At 35.4% G+C, this 25464-nt stretch overlaps 2 protein-coding genes and 1 pseudogene across 2 annotated transcripts in view; 1 reads left to right on the top strand and 2 right to left on the bottom strand.

The window, feature by feature from the left end:
* FBXL17 (F-box and leucine rich repeat protein 17) overlaps nt 1-25464 on the top strand; it is a gene marked incomplete at its 5' end in the record, with an annotated part of 449450 nt that overhangs the window by 120983 nt on the left and 303003 nt on the right. The window contains one exon of the mRNA XM_011365181.2: nt 10746-10853. Coding sequence (XP_011363483.1) covers nt 10746-10853 — 108 coding nt within the window. The remainder of the gene's footprint in view (nt 1-10745; nt 10854-25464) is intronic.
* On the bottom strand, nt 11229-12248 carry LOC105295467 (RING finger protein 113A-like). Its single transcript, XM_011365149.1, has one exon. It carries the CDS (start codon nt 12246-12248, stop codon nt 11229-11231), a length of 1020 nt encoding a protein of 339 aa, XP_011363451.1.
* On the bottom strand, nt 12399-12517 carry LOC111743059 (annotated as a pseudogene).

The raw sequence follows: 25464 nt of genomic DNA, 5'->3' as shown, positions 1-25464 counted from the left end.
TCACAAAATACCAGTAACCTGTTGTGTACAGTTAAACTTGTTACTGATATTTTACCAATTGAAAGTCTTATTTAACTTGCACTTTCCCCCTCTGATATATAACTTTTAGCGTGGTGAACAAGTATAGAGTGGAAGAGTTTATGTATTGTCATTTCTATTTCTAATGGGTTGGTGGTGGGCAGGTAGGATATATCACAACAGAGATTTTCATTAAATGCTGACTTACATTCTATCAAGTATAATTATAGGAATAACAGTTAGCTTTGTACAACAATGTTCAAAATGCCAGCTCCAAGGAATCAGGGAGAGGAAGTATGTACTAACTTTTATTGAGCACTTTGTATGGTATGTGCCCAGCATATGGGTATTCTCTTGGATTGCTCACAAGAACCCCATTAGATTTGTATCTCATTTTTATACTTTTGGATAATAAGCTAGTAAGAAGTGGAGCTGGACTGCAACTCAGGCAGCCTGACTCCAGTAATTTCATAGAGTCATAATGTTACTTTTATTTTCGAAGTTAAAAAAAGGTTTAATAACGGTGATTTGAAATTAGTAAAATGATTATATTAAAAATGCTTTCATTCCATATTATGACCAGCCAGTTGGGAAAAGGTATGACAGTGGGCATAAAAGATTCAGAAGAAACATGAAGAAAAGGAAAGGAAAGAATCAGAGAAAGGAGATAAGGTAACAGATGGAAATACAAGAAAGGAGAGAGGACCACAAATGGAATGGAGAGGAAGGACTATTCAGCAGAGGTTCAGGAAGGAAGCAGAGAATGACAAGTTATGTAGGTAAGGAAAGAACCATAGACAGTCTTTATCATGTCTGGCTTTCCGCTTGCTTTGTGAATTTTAACATGCTTTTTGAAATACTAACTAGCTCTTCTGTTATTCAGAATTCTTCTCTGTTCTTTGTGTGTTAGCCTTTTGGGACTTTTTAAGTTCATTTCATCTTTTATGATGAAACTTCATTCAAAGTTAGACGATTCAGAATTCAAGTTGTGTATACTACTTCTCTTTTTTCCTATTTTCTTACAAAACACATAATAAATCTACACAATCAAATTTTGGTAAATGATTTGTCTGGTGGATTTAATTTAGCTTTTAATTATACTCCTATGAATTTCTCTTTATACTCTTTGAATTGAATCCTCAAACCTACCATATCTGTTAGTTTAAAGGTTTTATTTAGAAAAGAAATAAAAGTTTGACAGCATGGACACGACTTTATATTTTCTGAGAATTAAGACTTTTTTTTCCTGTGATATGACCAAAGAATTGATTGCATGTTTATAAAGCAGCTACTTCATTATCAATTTTGTTTACTTATTGCTTAATTGATCTCAAATTGAGTGCTCACATAGATTATTCGGTTGTATTTTAAGTACATTATTGAGTATGTTGTAATGAAAAGAGTACTGGGATCACATGTAACCTTGGGCTGGTTTCTTTAACTTCTGTTTTTTCATTTGTAAAATAGAGATTGCACCTATTTACCTAACTGAGTAAGTGGATAAATGCATATGTGTAGTAGAAAATGCTCTGTAAATATTATTGTTAAATATACCCGTGGTTGTTACATTAGTAGATTACTTTTTAGATTACCTTTCATTAATTAAAGGATGAGCGGATGCAGAATAGACTACTATTTCTGTTTCATTTAGATTACCCACATATTGAATTTCAATAAACTAAAGCAGTATTAGTCAAAGACACTTGGTCAGCAAATTGAAGGAAAGTGGTTGAGTCACACCTAACTTATCATAGATCTTTTTAATAGGGACAAATATCAGTACCATTAGTTCTGGACCAATGTCTTTTCCTTTCACAATACTTTAATGCATAACTTATAAATCTCTTTTTATCAGCCAATCTGACTTTTCCAAACCCAGGCTAACATTAAGCAAGATAGAATGAGCAAAAATCAGGGAAGGTCAAATAAGCAATCAAATGATCAGATTCTCATTGGACACTAATGGAATTTTAGACTTTTAGAAAATGATTAGTTATGAATTTTAATGCCCTTGTTGACAAAGGGTCAGTTTTGTAAAATTGTGGTAAATTTTTAATGAGATTTAAAAATTACTTTGTTGGATTATTATCTCCATAAAAATTACACATAGTTTATTTTTCATATTAAATCTCACATGAATATATTTTGCTGAAATGATAATGGTATTATGGCTATGATTTTTAAAAGAGCCTTATCTTTTAGGGATATATGAAATATTTACTGTTATATGTGACATTTTAGAAGCAGATGGGGCTACTGATGAAACAGAGTTTTCTGTTAGTGATTATTGAAGCTAGATGATTGGTTAATGGAAGTTTATTTTACTATTTTGCTTATTTTTGTATACTTTTAAAATTTTTCATAATAAAAAACTGAAAAAATAAATTTCACTGCTTTGTGTTTCTGATTTACTTAATGAAATAATTGTATCATGCTAATTTAAAGTCAAAGTTATATTAGTGAATATGAATTTTTAAATAATTGTTTTTCTTATAGTATATAAAAGCAATACTTATAGCATGCTACTAAAATGATACCAGGTATGCAATTAAGACTTAGTTCAAAATATTTGGGAAAAATTTGATTCTTAATAATTGAGTATAATTTTTACTCATATTTTTTGCTCTTTTCCATATTAACTGTAATTATGACATATATAGATGGTAAGAATTCATTGACTACTGCAAATGACTATTAATATAGTGATCATTCTTGTAATAAGTGTTTGTTTAGCATTTGCTCTTTTTATAAGATTGTAAGTTTCATCAGGGCAATTTGTATGTCTTAATAATTGTATGTAGCACAGTACTTGGCACATGGCATGTGCTCAATAAATACAGTTGTCTGACCATGGTTTAAAAGAAAACTATGTTAACATAATCTTCTTTTAGATTTCTTTTTAAAATTTACTGTAGCTATAAAGTTTTATTAAATGAATAGCACAGTGTTGAAGGTCTTACCAAAATGATTCATAAAGTAAATTCGTATCATGTGTTTTGTCTCCATATTTAGCTGTTTCCTTTTATGTGACAAATGCTAATTTGTTTTGTGTTTTTGTAATATCGTTCCAAAGGAGAAGGCTCTTTTGTGCATTAATTGTAAGTGTACATACTATATCCTGTGAAAGACATAATACTGGAAAGGAATGTGAAAATGAAAAAGAAAGAATTTTTACATAGCTTTTGATGAGTTGAATAAACAAATGGATAAATTTTGTGTTCCATTTTTAAAGCTCATATAACTATAATTGTATATTTACTGGGTAGTTAACTAAAATTCCTTCCACTTGGGATTTTTATTGTCATAGTACTTTATGTACTCTTTGTCAGCTGTCAGATGTAGGTGCTTACTGACTGGCATGAGGCTAGGACTAACTGAGGCACCCCTTGGTGTGGTATAGTACTGTCTCCTAGGGGGTGTGAACCTTGCTGCAGCCATAGCCTCCTGGCCAGCCTCTCCGAGGCCAGAATAGTCCTTTAGCTAGTCCTGTGTATACCTGTTGGACTTTGAAGTACAATTTTTCCTTCATTACCCTTTCCTTAGCCTTTAATGAATGTATCAATTATAGACTTACAGTGTATTTGAACCCAAGGGACCTAAAAGTAATCAAAGGTTAGTTTTTTAAGCCCTACATTCCTCATATTACCGATAAAATAGAGTCACTTAATATGAAGTCATAACCATTCTGCCTGGCTTTCAACCCTCTGTAATTTGTTTCCTCTTCAACCTTGGTTTCAGATCTAGTCAGAAGGACTTGGGAAACTGAACTGAATTAAACTAGGATGCGGTGTACAGACTAAAATATCCCCCGGGATCTCACTGGTAGTTGTGGGAGGCTATCTCAACCTATAGCCTCTGCTCTTAGAGGCAGGGACTGTACCTTATATTCATACTGCATTAATATTTAACATGAGGTGTTGTACATATTGTAGGTACTCAAATATTTGTTGAATTACAGGGACTTAAGGGACTAAGCAACCCTGAGTGAAACAAGCCCTTATTAGCCACACTATAAATGTGCCTTTTTTATTTTTAGAGATATTGCTGATTCAGTGGACTGGGGTAGCCATTCACTATCAGAGTCACTTCTCTTCTGCTTTCCTAAACCAATAACCCATTCATTTGGTTAACACCTGCTGCATGACAGAGGGGACAGTAGACAGCTAAACTCCATTCCACCTGAACTTTGCCCAGAATCCTGAGCGAGATTAGGAAGTCACCCTGCTAATTTTCTTATACTATTTTTCCAGTTAACTCCAGAATCAAAGTGCTACTTTCACCTTTTTTGAAAATCCTGTCCTTAACATCATCAAACCATTTATCTCGTTTTTAGCCACTGCTTCTTTGTGCCACTTGGAACCAATAAGATCAACATTTTAAATTTTCTTGGCTTTAAAAAGAATTTGTTTTTCAATATTGAATTAATAATTTATTAACATGCATCAAGACGATATTCATTCATTTTTATTTTTGGAGCTCCTGTTGTGTGCCTGTGCCAGGCACTGGAAATAAAGTAGTGAATGAGATAGATGGGGAGACCATCACATAGTTAATAAGGAGAGAAGATGTTGGGATCAAATGAGGTGAAAGGAGTAGAGAACAGTCAGATCATGCAGAGCCTTGTAAGTTATAGAAGTTTAGATTTTATTCTTGGAGTGATTGGTATCATTGGGAGATTTTTAATAGCAGGCAGATATGATCCGATTTGTGCTTTTTGAAATAGCACTGTGGCTTGATGGGCGGAGAATAGATTTGTGGGGTCAAGAGTGTCAGAAAGAGGTCCAGTGTGCCAGATATTGAAGATGTCCATGAAAAGGATGCCATATGGTGGCAGACCATGGCGGTCTATGGTGGCGGTACAGATGGCAAAGAGATAACCCCAACATATACTCAAAGCCATCTTCAGTACTAATATTTGGAGGGTCTAGTTAGTCATGGTGGTTAGATTTAGTCATGGGACTGTTTCCTGATCGATTCCATGTGAATCATTAATATAACTTATTAAAAGTATAACTTCTGGGTCCTGAATTAGTAGGTTTGGGTAAAGTTTGGAGAAAACTTAAAAAAAAGTTTTCTGAGTATGTTCAAGAAATACTTTATATTATTTAGCATGCTCATGTAGGATCACACAGAATAATTCTCTAATAGAGCACTATAAAATGTCCAAGGATTGTTCTACCAATTAAGGCTTCAAATTCTTTTCCTCCCAGATATGTTAGCAATCATTCCCAAAAGTTAATCTTTCAGTGCAGATTACAAAACCCGTTCATTGAATCAGTCTTATTCTGATAAAGATAGATCTCTCCTACCATGTTCCAAGAAACTTTGTCTTAAAATAAGAACAAATTGCATCTCTTTATTTAGAATCCTGAAATTTATGTAAAAGCTTCTCCCATCCTTATTTTTTTCTTTAATTTTAATCTTTTCTAGATAAAAATGCTTTCTTGGATTATCAGCTTTTACTTCTGTGGTTTCATAATTTACTACTATTAATCCAGCTTCTTCAACATCTTTGAATCAGGTTACCACAGCCCTCTTGTATGCTTCCCTCTTTTGTGATGGTTCTCAGGATTTACAAGACAATCACAGCACTGGCACCAAACCCTTTCTGTCTTCAGCAGATGAAAAAAGTAATCAAGGGTAGTGCTTCTCTTAGAAAATTATTTATAGAGTAGACCCATTTTGCCTTGATCTCTGCCACTGTACTTCTCTGGGACAGAAGGGAGGGCCTCGATTTTTCATTTGCATTTAAGTGAGACTAGCACCATGAAATGAATTACAATCTAATTCGTATAAGGTAAAGAGCATGGGTTTCAGAACATAAAAGACCAAAGTTTAAAGCCCCACTTTGCCACTCGCTAGTGTTTTGATTTGGGGAAGTCAGTTTCTAATAGGCTGTTAGTCACCTGTTAAATGGAGATAATAATGCCTCTCAAGGCTGTTATGACTTAGCTTGGCACACATTAGGGCCTTAGTAAATATACACATTTTTATTACCTAGGTGTTTTTATTATCTACTCTCTCTTCAAAATTTTGGCTACTAGTACCCCAAAATTCGACAGAGCGTGAGCTATGTCCAGAGACTGAATCTTCAGATTCAGCAGTGCCACAATTCAGAATCACACTTATAATCAGTAACTCTCCAAGCAAAATTAGTGACCCTGTCCTGCTTGCATTTTGCTCTTTCTTTTTCTTCTAGCCAAGACTATTTTAGTCATATATGGCCATTTCCACCACAGTGGCTATTACTTTTGCCCCTTATTTTAGAATTTTCTAGGCCCATTATTTCTACTTCCTGAAGAGGTTTCTCTCTTGTCTGTATGTTTGATTGCATAAGAAATCACTCTCAAAAGATCTCTGATTGAGTGTAGCTCTCAAGAACTTGTAAGAACCAGCATCCTCTTCTTTTTCCCCTTTGTCCTTTGCATTTCTGGTTTTCGTTTGCTTCTGGTTTAGCAACTAGAGAAGGCCCCCTTAAGATTCACAAACTGAAGCTCTACTAGAATTGTGTGTGTTTATATTATTCAGACTTTTCATGGTTCTCTTGACTACGAAGATACAACAGACGTTCCTTACCACCAGTGCTTTTCCTCATTGTAACGTAAATGCACCTGTACCCTTTTCATGTGGATATTAAAGTGTAGCTTGTCTTTTAGAATGCCAGCTTAAGGAGGTGGTCATTCTCTACTTCTGCAATTTGAAGAATAACACGTGAATCTGAGGTTCATCTTCCTCTTTCTATCACAGCCTTGACTAAAAGATCCAGATCTGCTTTGCAAGCTGATCTTTATCTCCCTTTATCTTCTGATACTTCTTTCCAAGTCCTGAGCCACACCTTTATTTACATACTGATTTTTATCTACTGTCTGGTTTTCCTAGTCAATTGATTATGATCCTTCAAGTCAAACCATTCCAGGTTGGAGCTTTAAATTCCTCCATAGTATGTGGTCTTCATACAACAAATGGTCCTGGGACAGCACCTTTCTCCACTGGATATGCAAAAAAATGAAACTTTCACCTTACTTCACATTATTCACAAAAATTAATACCAAGAGCACCACAGACCTAAATGTTGGCACTAAGACCACCATTAAGAAAACGAAAAGACAAGGTACAGAATGGAAGATAATATTCATAAAACAAATATCTGCTAAAGGAGTTATATCCAAAGTATATAAATAACTCTTACAACTTAATAAGATAAACAACGTAACAAAAAAAATGTGTAAAAAATTAAACTTACATTTCTCACATGACTCAGCAATTTCACTCCTACTTATCCAAGAGAAATGAAAATATATATCTATATAAATACTTATATGAGAATGATTACAGCAGCATTATTTATTGAAGACTCAAACTGGAAACAGTGTTTATCAACAGGTGAATAAACAAAATGTAGTATAGCCATACAACAGAATTCTACTTGGCATTGTAATGAACCAACTATTGATACGTGTGACAGCACAGATGAACCTCAAAAACATTATTCTAGTGAAAGAAGCTAAACACAAAAGACTACTTCTGGTACAATTCTGTTTATATGAAGTTTCTAGAAAGGGCAAAACTATAGAGATAGAAAGCAAGTCAATGGTTGTCTAGGGGTGGGAGCTGGGATTGACTGCATATGGCCATAAAGGATAAAGGAAATTTGGGGGATGTTGCAATGGAAGTGTTCTAAAACTGCATTGTGGCGAAGATTACACGACTGTATAGGTTTACTAAAACTGAATGAACTCTTACCTTTAAAATGGGTGAATTTTATGGTATATAAATTATATCCAATAAAGATGTTTAAAAAATTCTCCATAGTGCTTTGTTTGTGACATAGCTGTCCCATTTTCGCTTCATCTTATCACAAGATGATGCCTTAGTCCTTTGTCTTTTCACCAGTATTTCTCAAGCTTTAAGGTGCATAGAAATTACCTGGGGATCTTGTTAAAATGCATATTAGAATTCAGTAGGTCTGTGGTGGGGTCTGAGATTTTGCAGTTTTAACAAGCTCAGGTTGACACCAATGCTGCTGGTCTGAGGACCCCACTTTGCGTGAAAGGCCTTAGAACTTGTTCATTACCCAGGCTGCACATTAGAATCGCCTTGGGGTGCTTTTAAAATAAAATTGATGCAGATCTAAACCCAGAAATTAAATCAAAAAGCTCCTCAGGTGATTCTGATATGCAGTCAGGCTGAGAACCTTAACAAAATGGGGTTCTTTTTTATCATAATGTTAAAAAATAATCATAAACTTTCACCTATGTTTCCCTCACTCCCGTCCTGCAGTTTAGCCCATAGAGCCCCCAAATTATGATGAGAATCTCTTGGAGTAACCAGGAGAGTAAACTAACATGCTTTAACTACACATTTTAAAAATAACGAAATACAACATTTTATATGATTTCTATCCTTGGAAATGGAGCTGAAACCCACCCACATATTCAAGGCCCTTTTATTAGTCTCCAAAAATGCACCCAAGCCAGCTGAGAGTGTTTCTGTACCCCAAGGACTTACTCTGGTCCTGCTTGACTCATAGAACTCTGTTGATGCTGGAGGCTTCTTTGTACTCTCTTACTCTGATCGCTAGAGCGAAAAGGAAAGAGCCACCAAGCAAATTTTTAATACCCTTTTTTCTTCTCTCTGAAAGCTCTAACACTTTGGACCTGAGCTTTTTATGTGTCCTTAATCCTTAGCTGAGTTCCATGAAGATGGATATATGACAAACTCAATGTTTGAAAGGCTTAAGTGAGATTGGGCAGGATATTTCGCCAACTGAGCATCTTTATTTAACTTCTATTACTCTCTCAACCCCCTTTTTAAAAGAGACTTGTTTTCATTGAAGCTTTAGGCGATTTTAGTGTCTTAAATATTCTTTGTTAACATAACGTTTTTAGAAAGATGAGTGTTAGGAAGGCCCATATTTTATTTATCAATGGCACCCTTAGTCTTAATATGCAGAAGCATACTTTCCTTTTGAGGGCAGAATTAATCTTTTATCAGATGTACTATGGATACTGTTGGTTTCATTATTTTAGGAAAATGCTCTTGTGTTGTTTTAGAATTAATGCTGTCCACATACTTTTATTTTCCCATATCTATTCAGAATAGATAAGATACAAAGTAAGAGTCACCAATATTAAAGCTAATGCAAAGGAGATGTAAGTCACTGCTGTTTGAAAAACTAACATAAGTGTTTAACTTGTTAATTTCATTTTAACCATGAAGAAAATGAATCTGAAATTAAGCCTATGATAGAGAATGTTTGGACCTTCTTTTATAAGCTACAACTTTGTGGAACAGTGAAGAAAACGTTAGCACAATTATAAGAAGAAAATTTAATACATGGAAATTTTTTGGAGGTGTGGGAAGACAAAAAACGAATTTCATTCTGCCCTTTGTTTAAACAAACCAGGGCCAGGTAGAAATGCCAAAAGCTGTCAGTGTAACTTCTTTGCAGCACTGGGGCCTTAAGCTTTCACATGCCTAAGAGTCACTAATGGCTTGTTAAAAATACAGATTCTCGGGCCTCACTCCTTTTGGCTTTGAGTTTTTAATAAATTCCTCAGGGGATTCTAATATGTATTACATTAATTAGGGTTATCCAGAGAAACAGAATTAGTAGTGTAAAGAGATTAAGGAAGTAGCTCATGCTGTTATGAAGGCTGAAAAAGCCCCAAATCTGCAGTTGGTAATCTGGAGACACAAGAAAGCCGATGATATAGTTCTAGTCTGATTCCAAAGACCTAAAAGCCAAGAGATCTGATAGTGTAAGTTCCAGTCTGAATTTGTGTCTGAAGGTAGGAGACCAGTGTCCCAGCTTGAAGGTAGTCAGGGATAGAGAGAAGGGAAGGCAAGGGAAGGAAAAAGAAGGGAAGGGAAGAAATCCTTTCTTACTCAGCCTTTTTGTTCCATTCAGACGTGTAGTGGGTTGGATAAGACCCCCGTTCACATTGGGGAGAGCAGTCTGTTTTAGTTTACCATTTCAAATGTTAATTATATCAAGAAACACCCTCACAAACACACCCCTAATGATGTTTAACTAAATATGTGGGCACCTCATGATGTAGTCAACTTAACACTTAAAATTAACCATCATACCATCCAAGTCCAGAGAATTCGAAGGAGTGAAGGGCAAAACCAGATTTCTTGAAGGGAGAAACCTTATAAAGAGACCATTGTTGTACTTTAGGAACCAATTATATAATTTCAATTACAAAAAATGTCCAGACTAGGCAAATCCATAGAAACAAAGTTGCCAGGGAGTTGGGGCTGGGGGGTAGAATAGGGGAGTGACGCTAATGGGTGTGAGGTTTCTTTTTGTGGTGATGAACATGTTCTGAAATTAGACGTTGGTTGTAGTCCCACGACCTTGTGAATATATCCAAACTACTGAACTGAACCCTTTGAAAAGGTGAATTTTATAGTCTGTGAATTATATGTCAATAAAAAATACATATATTGAGAGAGATGAAGAAGTGGAGGTAGGTAGTGTTGACATCTTTATGGTGTTTTCTCAATGATGCAGAAAAACATGGGATGATAGAAAGGATGTGGGGTCAAGGGAGTTTTTTTTTTTTAAACCACGGAGATATTGCAACATGTTTGTATACCGATTCAAATGATCTGATGGAAAGGGAAATATCAATGATGCAAGTCGGGCAGAAGAAATTTGAGGAGCCAAATCTTTAATTCACTGGAATGCCAACTTGATTAACTTTATGTCTCTTCCCTAGGTGACAGATCAGTCAGTGAAAGCATTTGCTGAGCACTGTCCTGAACTTCAGTACGTTGGCTTCATGGGTTGTTCAGTTACTTCTAAAGGAGTCATTCACCTAACCAAGGTAGGTACCATGACTACTTTTCCTTAGTGTTTCCTGTTATCGTTCATATCAGTGTCCTAGCATTGTTAAACATACTTGAATGAGGAATAGAAGTGAACTAGTGTTTGATAAAATTAAAATCAGTTTAAGGCAACAATAATACCAAACCTATCCTTTCTGAAATGGTCACTCATTTAAACAAGAAGCTTACTTTATTTTTGTGTTTACATTGCTAATGACTATGAAATATATGTATTAAAGAAACTGATGTATGTGACAAGAATTATTTCAATGTTAACCTAATGTATTGAATTTAGAAGGCTTGTTTAAATTTTCTAAAATATTTATTTTGAGACTGGAGTATAATGGGAAAACTAACCAATGGGAATTGGACCCTTATCGGGGTTCTTCTGGGAAATCGAAAGCCCCACCCTCTTCTGCAGCTCCATGCTTTCCCAGTTTAGAAATCAATTCTTTCGCTGGGTTGAAGACACCATTGGTCGGCTGGTCACAGACGTAGCAGCGCGGGGTGGTGCGGAAATGCTGCAGTGCACAGTTCTCGCAGAAATAATGCCTGCACTTGGTGACAACAGGGTTTTGGAAGGTCTGGCGACAGATCAAACACTTGAATGGTATTTTCTCATCATCGCTTCCTACTTCATAGTTTTCATCCTCATAGACACCATAACGACCCCCGTCAAGCTCACGTTCGATCTGCCACCCGTGCTTGTAATCTGAACGGTCATGGAGGAATTTGCAGCTGTCTCCGAAGCCGCAAAAGCCAGTCTCCTTGTAGTCCTTACAAATATCGGGCTGGTAATCCCAGCGCACGGTGGCTCGGAGATGCTCGGGCGCTCGGATGGGGCCCTTCCGCACCATCCCGGAGGAAGCGTTGCCCATAGACGTGTCCTTGGGCTTCATGTATTTCTGATAGTTGTTGATTCCCCGGTAGATCTTGTCATCCTCCTTGCCCCTCAGCATCTCCTGGATTTTCTGGCTGCGTTCAAAGATGGCTTGTGCGGCACGCTCCTTCTCTGTGTCTAGCTGGTAGACGGCAGTCGCCCCCATATCCTCTGGCCCCACGGGTTTCGCGGAGCGGGTGGATTTGTAGACCACGCCGAGACTCTCAGACTCCGTCTCCTGCCCCGTTCCCTGCCCCTCATCACTGCTCACGTCCCCGCAAGCCGCCTTGCGTCCGCCGCGGCTGCGGGTCTTGCGTGTCATCGGATTGTGGGGCGCCCGTTTCTTTTCTGGGCGAACCACAGTGCTGCCTTCGTCGCTGCTGCTGCTGTCCCCGGGCTTTTGGTCGCAGACCGGGCGCCTCCTGCGGCCTGCAGCCCCTTTTCTCCCAGTTTTTTTGAATAGGATGGAGCGTACCTGTTCTGGCGCCTTTCCTAGAGAAAGTTGCTCTGCCATTTTCCAGTCCTGAGCGCCGGAAACGGCCCCGGGGTTCTGGCCCAGAAGGGTTTTTGTCCACCCCCCCGCCCCTAGGCGCGGCAACCCTTGGTTGCCCTCACAGATTGCAAGGACCTCCTCAGTTTACAATCCCTTATTTTTCATTTTTTACTCCTACAGCACCTGGTCTTCCTAGGTGGTCTCCCATCCAAGTACTAACCAGGCCCGACCCTGCTTAGCTTCCGAGATCAGAGGGCATCGGGCTTGTTCAGGGTGGTATGGCGGTAGCCAGAAGGTTTTTTGTTTGGCGTTTTAATGGCTCACATATCATTAGTTCCTCTGAACATTTGGCTTTTAAGAAGGGAATGTGGTCAGTGTATATGATTAAGCTAAATATGTAAGGTGAAAAGAAAGGCGAATATATATATGTATATATAATTAACCTTATACCTTTCATATATGCCAAATATATGAAATATCTTATTTTAGCAATGATGAAAATGCTAGTTCCTTTGTAATCTCTCACTTATGTGCCACCTCTACTGCTTTCCAGAGCTGTAAAATAATTAGGAGTTAATTCTTACATACATGTAATGAAAAACTGGCTACTATAAAATTTACTTGTGTGTTATCTAAAATTTTTCACTGTATAGATTTTAACTATTATATAGTACTTAAGTGAATGGATGTGAGTCTTGCCTTTCACTCAGTAGTTGAGTAACCTATTCATTTAACCTCCCTTCAGTTAATTACTATTAGAAACTGCCCTGCTAGCAGCACAGTGCTGAAACAAAGCAGGTATGATTCAGGTCTGTTTGGGCTTGGTCTCTTCGGGTCTCTTTAAGTTTACAGTTTAGTGGGAAATAATGTTTTTTTTTTTCCTCCCTAGGAAAAGAAGAAATGTTTATGAGTTACCTAAAACTATGGTAATAAGGCACAGTAGATAGGCGCCTGGGCTTTGTTGTCAGCTAGGCTTTCGATCTTGTCTCTGCCACTTGTTAGCTAAGCAGGCAAATTAATATTCAGGGTATTAATCGAAGTAATATATGCAAAGTGCTTGCCTTAGTATCGAGATTGGTAAGTAAATTTTAGTTACTAATATTAAAATAGATGCTATAATATCTGAATTGCTGGAAAACCAGAGTAAACTTTGAGAAAAAAATTGTAAATCACTGTTCTAGTGTATCTAAAAGAGAGCCTGTGATTGTCTTGTGTTTTAAATGATGGATCAGCTTTAATTGTATTTTGAGGATCAGAACCTAAAGCCAGTGGAGAGGATAGGTACCTTATTCTCAATTATTGCTCTAGCAGAACATCTTAGTGTAGCTGAGACTGTATATAACCATAATATTTTATTCATTTCCTATAACCTTGCCCTGAACATCTTGGTAGGTGAATGTTTTTCTAGTCACATCTAATGCTGTTTATAGTGTAGAGTAGAAATGCCTTTGGATGAACAGATTGTGCCCAAAAAGTGTTATAATGACTATATGTAGCATTTTTACAGTCATTCGAAATTGCACTCAATAAAGACAAATCAAGACTTATTGGATCAGTAAGTGCTTCCTTGAGCATTTTGAGATGGCCAAAAATTATGGTACATTTATACTTAAAAGATCGGAATTATTCTCTCTGACAAAGTAGCAGCTAAGCTAATGTCTGCATTGGAAGACTCAGTTTGCTGAGAAGGTTCTTAAGATTATAGTCCAGGATTGGTGGTTTGTCCTGTCAGCAGTCAGAATCTACTGGATTCATATCAAAGCTGGTCCACAAAGGTTTTAGGATCATCTCTGTTGCTCAACAAAGTCTTTGTTCTGTTGAGAAGACTGGTTTGTGGTATAATATTGATTACTTTCCTGGATTCAAGTAAAGGCAAGATAGCATTTTAAACATGCACAGCTTTTGCAAAACTATTTTAGTTGTTTTGTCTCTTGAGACCAAGGGTAGGACTCAGGTTTTAATATAATAAAAGCTTTTTTTTGTTAAAATATCTACATTCTGACAAAGTGTTTTCATAGTAAGACATTACACAAAATGTAATTTACATTGACATAATGTTTGAAAATTTACAAATGCTCTTAAAAAGTTGTGTTACCATTATTATCACTACAGTATATAGTTTCTAAATAATTTGTTTTACTATCATCATGGTATATAATTTTTAAATAAACAATTAGGGAAATATCAGGTACAGAGTGTTGAGAGCTAGCTGTTGGTCTAGATGTGTTTAATGTTGTGTGATTTAGAAAATCTCAATCTTTAAATCTCTAAGTTATAATACTTTATCAAGTCTCTGGTTCTCGGTTTGCTAATAGAGGCAAGTGCCATAAAGCTCTGTGCTTTAGTTTCCTATCTATGAAGAGATGCACCTGGACGAGATGGTCTGTCTTTAGAGTTTCTTGCACCCAGAAGAATCTATGAATTTAAGAATCATTGATCTGAAAGAGACTGTGTAGGGGTTTCACTGAAACTAAAAAATGTGAAGTATTTCATAAGTTAGAAAGGACACTTGGGGATTTGTGGCAACTTAGATTGTTAAACCAGGGGCAGGAAAACAGAAAATTAGGAATATGTGGAAGAATATTAATATCCTATTACTGTGGTCCCTTGGACTTAAATTTTACTTTGACGTGCTCAGTCTTAGTTGGAGACGTATTTACTTTGCAATATTTATTGATGACACACTCCTAGTCTTCAGATAGATTCTGCTACTATCAAATCATATTGGAGTAGGAGGCCTTCCTTCTAGGCTGCTAGGCCTGTGTAAATCAGAGTCTAAAAATAGCTTAGATTGAATGCACACAGTTTGAGAAGATAAAGTCATATTTATTGGACTGTGTGTGGAAACTTGGAGATCCATATTTAGGAAGCAATGATAAGAACTTTTGAGGTCTCCATTTAATAGGTAAGAATGTTAATGACTTATATGTGGCAGAATTGAGTCTTCTTCAACACAGGTGCATTTTTTATTGAAGTGTACATATTTGTAAATGTAAAACATCTCTATATTGTTTTCTTGCTCTCCTACTTTTTAAAGATAAGTTTAGCAAATGCAAATATATAATTACCCCCTAATGTCTATACCATTGTGCCTAAATATCATTTGCACTAAAGGGACTAGTAGAAACAGAAGGACCCAAAAGCCAACATGTAGTGGCTCCCATTGGCCGAAGTTGTGATACTTTGAACAGCAAAAAGGAAAATGATTGCAATGGATTGCAATATAGAAACAAAATATATAAAAATCATGAGTTCATAATGATATATATATAAAACAAAACAAAACTGGATTTCTTCTTCCAGCTAAGATGGAGTAATAGGGACCAGATTTACTCTCTTCCCTGCAACAACTAAAAAAACTAGAGAAAACATATGAAATATATGAAACGATGGTCTTCACGACACTGGATATCTGACAACCAAGGACAATGATCCCTGAGATATGAGAAACTAACATGAGGAGCCCTGTGATTGCCTCTGATGCATTGAAAGAGTTTCCAACTCGCAGCACAGGGGAGAGTGACCCAGGTAAAACTCTGGAGACTGAATTGAGACAGAACAGAAAGTCCAGGGAGACCAAAGCAGCCAGAGTTTAGATGACAGAGTCCTGGAATGGAGAGAATGGCATAGAGAATCTCAGAGATCTGTGGATGATCTCCCTTGTGCATCCAATCTTAAATAACCCCATGAGTAAAGAAGAAATCAAAAGAGAAGTTAGAAAATATTTTGAACTGAATGAGAATGAAAATATAACACATCGGGTTTAGTGGGATGCTGCTAAAATACTCTTTAGGTAAAATTATGGTAGTCTTCCATTTATCTGCAGTTTTGCTTTCTACCATCTAAGTTACCCATGGTCAACTGCAGTCCGAAAAATATTAGATGGAAAATTCTAGAAATAAAAAATTCGTTTTAAATTGTGCATTGTTCTGAGTAGCGTGATGAAATCTTGTGCTGTACTGCTCCAGCAGGTGAATCATCCTTGGGTCCATCATGTTCACACTGTACTTATAATACAATAAGATATTTTGAGAAAGAGAGAGAGAGACAGACCACATTCAAATAATTTTTATTACAGTATATTGTTATAATTTTTCTGCTATGTTGTTAATCTCCTACTTGTTTAGTTTTAAATTAAACTTTATCATAAGTATGTATGTATAGTAAAACACAGTACATATAGGTTTTGATACTGTCACAGTTTCAGATACTCTTTGAGGGTCTTGGATGTATCTCCCGTGCATAAGGGGGGACTACTGTAATAGCATTAAATACCTATGTAAGAAAAAAAGAAAAGTTTCAAATCATTGAGGTTAGCATCTACCTTATAAAACTTGAAAAAGAAGACTGAGTAATCAGAGGAAAGGAAATAATAAAGATTGAAGTGGAAAAGTGATATGGAAAGTAAAAATTAATAAAACCAAAAGCTGGTTCTTTATAAAGTAGATAAAACTGATAAATCTCTCTTCAGACCAATTAAGAAAAAAAAAGATATGTAGAGAATACAAATTCCAGTGCCATGACTCAGAGGATGACATAATTTACAGATTCTACAGATATTAAAAATATAACAGGAATATTACAGATATCTTTATACCTTATAAATTCAACAAATTCGATGAAATGGAAAATTTATTTGAAAGATACAAACTACCAAAACTCACTCAAGAAAAAATAGATTACCTTAATATCTCTGAAAGAAATTGCATTTGTAGTTAAAAAACCTTCCTTTTAATAATACTCTAGGCCCAAATTGCTCACTGGTGAATTCTACCAAATATTTGTTGTATTTTAAAATCTTCATCAGTAAGAGATATATATGTGAGTATTTATTAGTGAAATGACACAATGTTAGGGATTTGGTTTAAAATATTACAAAGGGGATTAAAAGAAGAGTGGATAGGCCTAGAAAGGAGACAGAAATGCAAAATGTAGATAATTGAGCTCGGTTATAGGACATGTGGCTTCATTATACTGTTCTCATTACTTTTGTTTACCTTTGAAAATTTCCATAATAGGAAAAAGCCTTTAAAGGGTCAAAAAGTTTTAAATGTTGTTGTTGATGTAGCATGATAAAATCATACTATTCAATATCATACTTTGTAAGAATGCATAATAACATAGGAGATACTCAGGATAATAGTAATATATTAACATAATATTAATTTAGAAATCAGTTGAACAAATAGGCTTGTGGAGTCTGAAATGTCAAAGTGGCAAGTTATTTTTACATGTAGTTGAAGTGCAAACCTCAGAAATTCTGTGAGTCCCTGAATTCAATGCCATGTATCCATTATGAATTGATTTATTTCAAAATTATTTCAAATTATTTCATTCAGGAAGACCTTATTTTTTTTCATTAGTTTATTTATTTATTTATATTTTTAAAATTTTAATTAGTTTCAAGTATACAGTACATTGGTTAGACATCTATGTAGTTAGTAAAACAATCTCTCCAATTGCTCCCTCCCTCCCCAACCCTCCACCTAGCCAATGTATTAATGTTAATTGCATTCCCTATGCTGTGCTTCCCATCCCCGTGACCATCCATCAGCTACTAATTTGTACTTCTTTAACACTTTCCCCCATTCTCCAAGCCCCCTAAACCCCCCTCCCCCTGTCTGTCACCAAATTGTCCACTATATTTGTGAGTCTGTTTTTGATTAGTTTATTCTTTTTATTCCTTAAATTCAGCATACAAGTGAAATCATATAGTGTTTATCTTTCTCTGTCTGACTTAAATACCTTCGAGGTCCATCAAAGCAATATCTTTTTCCATCTCCTTCCTTTTCATATGTAGGGATCTTGTTTTCTTATCCTTTCAGCCACTCTATCTTTTGGTTGGAACACTTAATTGTTTTCCATTTAAGGTACTTATTGATAGGAAGGTAGTTGCTTTTGATACTTTTTTTTTCTTCTTAAAGAAGTCCCTCCAACATTTCCTGTAATTCTGGCTTGGTGGTGATAAATTCCTTTAGATTATTTTTGTCTGGGAAGCTCTTTATCTGTCCTCCAACTCTAAGTGATAGCTTTGCTGGATAAAGTATTCTTGGTTGTATATCCTGGGTCTTCATCATGTCAAATATTTTTTGCCAAGCCCTTCTGTCTTACATAGTTTCTTTTGAGAAATCAGCTGCCACTATATTTGTGTTCCCTTATATTATATTATATTATGGGTGTTCCCTTATATGTAATTATTTGTTTTTCTCTTGCTGCTTTTAATATTCTTTCTTTGGCATTTTAATTATGATGTGTCTTGGTCTGGGCCTCTTTGGATCCCTGATTTTTGGGATTCTCTGAGCTTCCTGGGGTTTTATGTCCATTTACTTCACCAGGTTAGGGAAGTTTTCCATCATTATTTCTTCAAACAGCTGTTCAACATCTCGATTTTCTTCACTTACACCAATCACACGAACATTTGGATCCTTAATAGTGTCCCATATTCTCTTAAAATTATTTTTATAGACTTGGCATATTTTTTCTTGCCATTCCGTTTAAGTCTCTTGATTGGCTTTCCTGTCCTCTAGATAGGGCATGTGATCCTCTTCTTTATTCACTTAGTTTATTCCTTTGTTTATTCCATTTAATATACTTCTCATCTCAGATAATGTGTTCTCTATTTCAGGTTCCCTTTTATAATTTCCATTTCTGTTTTTATCTCTTTGTTGGAGATCTCTACATTTCCCAAAAGTTCATTGAGCATCTTTATAGCTGGTGTTTTGAACTCTGCATCTGTTAGATTACTTGACTCCATTATATCTGGATCTCTGTTCTGTTCTGTCATACGGTTTCTGCTTCTTTGTCTTCCCATTTTGGCTGCCTTTCCATGTCTGTTTTTATGTACTAAGCAAAGCTCCTAAGTCTCCCGGTTTTATTAATGTGGATTTGTGAAGTAGGTGTCCAGTGGCACAGTCCTAAGAGGGGTTCAGCTGCAGGCCAAATTTAGCCCAAACCTCTGCCCCTCCAAGGCCACCTGTTAAGATTCAGCAAGCAATCCACAAATGCTGTGCTTACAGTTGCCTCAAAAAGCCACACGAGAAACCGAGGCCAGCTGCCTTCAGTGTGAGTCTAGGCACTGCTCAGCAAGGAGCACCTGACTCTCAGAGGATACACCTGGATGTGGCTTGGCTGGGGCCCAGTTGGGGAAGGGGGGGGTTCAGGGAATCCTTTGGGCGGAGCGACCTCTATTATCCAGTTTGATGGTGTCATGGCTGTGGTGGCTCTGTGTCAGGTGCACTGGGAGCGGGGTAGGCTCAACAGGGAACAATGGATACTGCTGGCACTTCTATACCGAGCGAGTCTCACTTAGGCCTTCACTTCAACAATGTCTCCCTGTAAGTCCCTGGTACCCCCTGCACGCAGCCAAATCGGCACTGGTGCTCAGAGCGAGCAGGTCTGTAACCATGAAAATCCACTCATGGACGGAGCCCCTTTAAGAGGCTTCTGCTGCTGCCACTGCTCTCGACTGGGCAGCCCCATATTCTTGCCCCGTCCTACCTTCTGCCATTGCAGGGTGCTTTCTTGGATCTCTCCCTAGTTGTATGGCTTGTTCATCAAGATCTCAGGTGATTTTTCCTTGCTGCTGCTCCTTGTTTCTGTCACAACTTTGATTTGGTTGCTAGAGGCATGAACAGAGCCTCTATCATCTACGCCATTTTTTTTTCTCTCAGGAAGATTTTATTTTAAATGATTATTAAGGAAGATGGCAAAGAATTTTTAACAAAAAGTTTAAAATCTTTATCAGTAAGAAATATATACTTGAGTAATGGTGAAATGACACGTCATTAGCGAAATGCTATATAAAAATTTCATATTTTTCATGACTTAGGGATAGATGTATTTCCTTTTTAGATTGTTGATATGTTGTTTTATTAATTAGTTAATATTAATTCTGATGCTGCATTAAATCTTATTGTTGCTTCTGTTATTCAGTTTCTAAACCTGAACTGAGTTCTTGGGATATATCGAGCATAGATTTGGTTGAAGTTTTTTATATTTATTAGTTTTTATTTTTAAACAGTTTTTTGGGGAAGGTAACACAGCTAAACAAAATATCTGAACTTCTGGTATTTTCTTGCACTATAATCACATTTAAAGAACTTAAACCCTCATATTTTAAAAGTGCTTATGATTGAAAATATGAAATGTTTTCTAAAGGCAAACAAAATAGATTTTTTTTCAGTCAATTTAACATAAGTAACTGAAAGAATATCTTCATGTAGCTAACTCAGTTTTCATCTTCCTTTTCTTGTTTACTCAGAGACTACAAATAAAAGATGAACATTCTTGCCTTTTAAATTTCCAAACAACAGTTCTGTTTAGAATGAATGTCTTATTCTAAAGGAAGAACAAACTATTTTGCTACTTTAGAGGTGATATTGCTATTATTCATAGATTATCATTTCATCTGTTTCTGATTGATTATAGTGTTTGAATGATGTTTGAAAAATGAAAACTACATATTCTTAAATTCATTCAGCTCTGAAATATTCCCTTGTGAGTATGGCCAGTGAGTATTATGTAGGGTGTTATTGCATGGCCATGCCTTTGGTTCTTTTTAGGCTTCCAAGAGTTAAAGAGTTGAGCCAAAAACTGAGTGTTCAGAATATGTAGGTTTGATCCATTAACTTTTTTCTTAGAAGTTGGCAACAGATAGCAAATCACTTATTGCCCTCATCAAAGCTTAGTGGCGTGACCATTGATTGTATGACCTTAGGCAAATTACCTAATCTCTTTGCCTAAGTTTCCTTATCTCTAAAATGAGGATAATACTAGCATCTGTCTCCTTCTAGGGCTGTAAAGGAAGAGTGCTGACACATAACTAAAGAAGCAGTTGAAAAATAAAATAAATGAATGAATTAGTTACTGCGAAAAATATTAATCATGGTCTATAAAAGTTCTTTATAATTCTTTAGTCCTAACCCACTTATATTCTTTCATTAAAATAAAAATGTAAAATAATTTTCATGAAAATAAGTCTTACTTAAAACCTTTATAAACCTTATTTCTACCTGAGTGCCAAATGTTAAGATTAATAACTATTCGTCTGCTCTTCATTTTTTTTTCTTTCCCTGCTGACCTTTTAAGGGTTATTTGATGATTTGTTTAACACTCTGAACAACTAAAATAGTATTTTTAATAAAATTATTATTAAAAATTTGTGCATAGCAGTGCACTGAATTGAGAATATACTGTTGTACATTATTATTATTTCACAAATTAGTGACTTTGATTTTTATTTTTCTAAATTAGTGTAGGCAGTGTTTACATAAGCTATAATAGTTTATCACATTTATTTTATTCTCTTAAGTCAGTAATACATGTCTAGGAGGGCTACTCTTTCTGTATTTTGTAACTCTATTACACTCTAGTTGTAATATATATGTATTTTTGCTTCATTTTCATTTCAGCAACTACAATCACAGGATGTATCAATGTGACACTAGTGAAATAAATGAATTCATCTTTCAAATTACTCAGTTTCTGAAAGTCCTAACAAAATGAACAAATGACTTTCTTTGTTGTATCTGTTCTTTGATAAAATGGTTGCTTCAGGCTTTAATATAAATATATAATTATAAAATGAAGAAAGTTGGCAATCTTTTTTGAAAGGGCCTTTCTTGGATCTCGGCTTTATATTTTAAATATTAGTTTACTTTGCTTATTATCCTTAGTTCACTCCTTGAATTTTCATTGCACACTTGTTTATAAATTGTGGTTTTTGTTGCAAATGTCCTTATAAAAATGGATTTCAACTACTTATCTGGTCTTTAACACAGGCAGCCAGTCTTTATCCAAGAAAGACGTTAGAAGTTGTTCATACCCTCTTAGAATTTCAAATCATTTGCACTGCTTTTTGATAGAAATTTTATTTAAGGAGCAGTGTGAGTCTACCTTGCTCAGTCTTATGGTTTATACAAAAATGGTAATATTGGACATGGATGGGGGTCTCATCTCTAAATCAACAGAATAGACTGTATAAATTAGGGAAACTAGATTTAGGGCTTATATAACTTAATAGGGAAATATACTACTCAAGAAAAACAAGTTAGCAGATCTCATTTATTATTTAAAATAAACATTTACTGAGAATTACAGTTGATAGAATCCAATTAATTTAAAAAACATAGTTAATTGGCTACAAACATTGACAGTTATTGATTTATTTTTGAACATTTATAAGATATTTAATAATATTTTGTTTTTAATTAATTCAGTTATCTTATTTAAGTACTATCTTCACTTGACCTGGATAGGTCAGCCATGGGGAGTGCCTGAGTGTGTACATATTATATATTTATTCACACAGATGTTTAAACAAAGTACACACCCACACTGTGTCAATCCTTAATCATGTAGAATACAAATAATCAGATTTTTCTTTACAGTTTTATCTAACTGTATGATGCTTATAATGAAGTAAAGGGGCTCCTGGATAAGGAAGGGAAGATTATGTCATGTCTTTAGTGTAATCACATTCTTTAAAAATAGGGAATTCATTTTCATAGTAACTCTCTGTTAGTCAAACGTTAAGCTATTTACATTACAGTAGGGGTGTGTGTTCTGAAATTTTAGTTTGGAACGTCAATATTTAACCATAATTTGGGCCTACATATTACTACTCATTATTTTCCATAATACTTTTTGGAATAAAGTTCTGAGCTCCCTCTTCTCCAGACACACTGGCCCAATAATAGAGTCCAGTAGTCCATTGACTAAAGGCAATTGAGCTCCTCACATGTTTGCTCTCCAGCCCAGAGGTATCACACAGGCATTTACACAAAAGTTGTTGATCACAGTGTATTTACCAAACCTTCAGAAACAGCTGCTTCTCCTACTGTAGACTTCTTTTCAATTGATTGTATCCTAGTGGGATGATTGACCACCAACATTTTTTTTTTTTTTCCTAAGAAAAAGCTCCCCACTGGAACATTCTGTGTTATATTCATTAGAGGAAATGTGCTGTTATGTTTGATCAGAAGTACTTTTTCACATGCGCTTGGCTATCAATCTTGGATCTTTAAAAATGAAACAGTATCCCTGTGCCTGAGAAAGCAGCTCAAGTTATGACTCTTACAGCTTTTATCTGGCTCAAAGAAGAAAACAAAGTTGGTCAGCACCCTGGGTTTCTCAGTCTAGGTGCAGGAATACTTTTTGGGAATTATTCCTTTTCCTCGGTTGTTACAAAGAACTCCCATTATATTGATTACTTCTTTTTATTGTTGGAAAATGTCTCCCCTTCCCTGCTTCTTTCTTTTTGCTTTCTTCTGTTCCTAGGTCTGTTTGCCCTTAGATCCTTTCTTCTCTCTAAGCATACTCTTCTATATTATAAAGGGCTTCACTTTGCAGGCTGCATTCAGTGGGAGGCAGAAAGGCCAGAGGGAGGGAAAACTAGAGTATTTCTCTCCCTCCCTCTCTCAGGTAGCATTTTTGGCAACAGCTTTCTTTATCTCCTCCATGGTTCCATCCCTGGAGAGATCCCCTGCAGTTCCAGATCATATTGGGTGACTTTGGCCTGTAGGTTCCAGTAATACTGACTCTTCCTCTTGAACCTCCAGCCTTGGAGTGCTCATGACTTCCTGCTATTATTAAATCTCTGGCGTACCCTAGCCTCTCCAGTTCATCTTCTCATCTTCTTCTTTATCAGAATAACCAATTCCCTTAAAGAAATTCCCTTCATGTAATTTAATAAATACTTATAGTGGTTTCTGTTTTCTTGTATAGACCCTAATACATCTTCCTTTCTGTGTCCTTTGTGTTTCTTATAAGAGAGTACATTTGAGAAAATAGAACTGATATTTATTTCCTTTCTGAGACTCTTGTAATGTTGGAGATCAAAGCACAAAGCAGAGAATTGCACATGATGTAAGATTTAAATTAAACTTGATCTTTTGTTAGACTACCAGTAGTCATACTTCTGTCCTGGATCTAGACAAACCATAACTAGAGAGAGAGAGATAGTAGCTATATGACAATTAAGAGAAATGAAGCTACAAGGTCTCAAGAATAGGATAGAGGGCTAGCTGCTTAATTATAAAAAGATAGTTTTTATACATACTTCTAGCAAGAATAAAATTTAAATGGTTTCCCAGAGCTATAATGTATAATGTCAGTTCACAGAGGCAAATGTAAAGAAAAACATTTGACTAAATAAGAAGTTAATTGTTGTGAACTAGTTATTTGTGTTATTGGTTATTAGTTACTAGTTAATTTAAATACCTTGATGGTTTTCACTGACAAAAAAATAACATGTTGTTATGTCAGTACTTCTGCTTATTTTTTTAATTTTCAAAAATTCTAGTTATGCTTCTTATTGATGTGAGGTTTAAATGACTTAAAGTACATAATGTTAAAGTAAATAATCAGTATTTAGAGTTTTACCTTAGATATACACTAAATATTGTAATTTTTAATTTTATCTCAATTGGTTGAAGCTTTTCAACTCATAGATGGGCAAAATTGGTTGAGAGAACAGCGTTGCAGATGGCTAGTTCTTTGTATCAGAAAGTAGTACTTTAATGTATAAATCAAAGTTATAAAATTTTTGCAGTTTATTTTAGAAAACAGCTTTACATTATGCAGGTAACTTCATTCTCTTATTTGTCGTCTTCTGCCATAAGACACACTAACTTTTCATTTTCACTATCTACTTTAATAATAATGTAATTTCTTGTTCTACAATATTTAATATCAAAGAAAACTTGATAAAAATATTTCCTGGTTTACTATCTCTTATGAAAACTGATATACTGCTATAGCAGAGACATTAACCTAGAATTTTAGATTATTCACTTCCAGCTCTTAACACTGAGTATGATTAGGGGACTCAGGAACTAAAACTTTTCTATTCCAAGTTTAATATATTATAAACCAAATGCGGTTGCTTCTTGAAATTGTTATTATAGAACAAAAGTAAACTAAGTAAAATAATGGGATCTGATTCAGTGTGTCAAGAGCTCTTCATGTAAATTTTGAGTTTAAATCCTTATATGCACTTTAAAAAGTTTGAGTCTTTTTAGCTATTTTTCACCTGGAAAATTCTTGTATTATCATAGGTGGTTGGGGCACTTTGATAATACTATGAATAATTAAATCAAGTACAATGCCAGAAATTAAAATTATGGAAGAAGTAGTATTTTTTTTCCGAACCTGCATCCTGATTTTTTTAGGATTAGATTCTGTGATTACTTTCTCACTAGTGGGAGTGATCTGATTGATTCAGTTTTAGATTTTTAGT

The sequence above is a fragment of the Pteropus vampyrus genome, unplaced genomic scaffold (assembly GCF_000151845.1).
Source record: "Pteropus vampyrus isolate Shadow unplaced genomic scaffold, Pvam_2.0 Scaffold106, whole genome shotgun sequence".
Classification (NCBI taxonomy): Eukaryota; Metazoa; Chordata; class Mammalia; order Chiroptera; family Pteropodidae; genus Pteropus; species Pteropus vampyrus.
Note: the sequence above shows the minus strand (reverse complement) of the source record. Positions and strands in the feature narration are given on the sequence as shown.

Excerpts from the sequence above, each read along its gene's own strand:
- LOC105295467 (XM_011365149.1), bottom strand. The coding sequence starts at position 12,248 with ATGGCAGAGCAACTTTCTCTAGGAAAGGCGCCAGAACAGGTACGCTCC.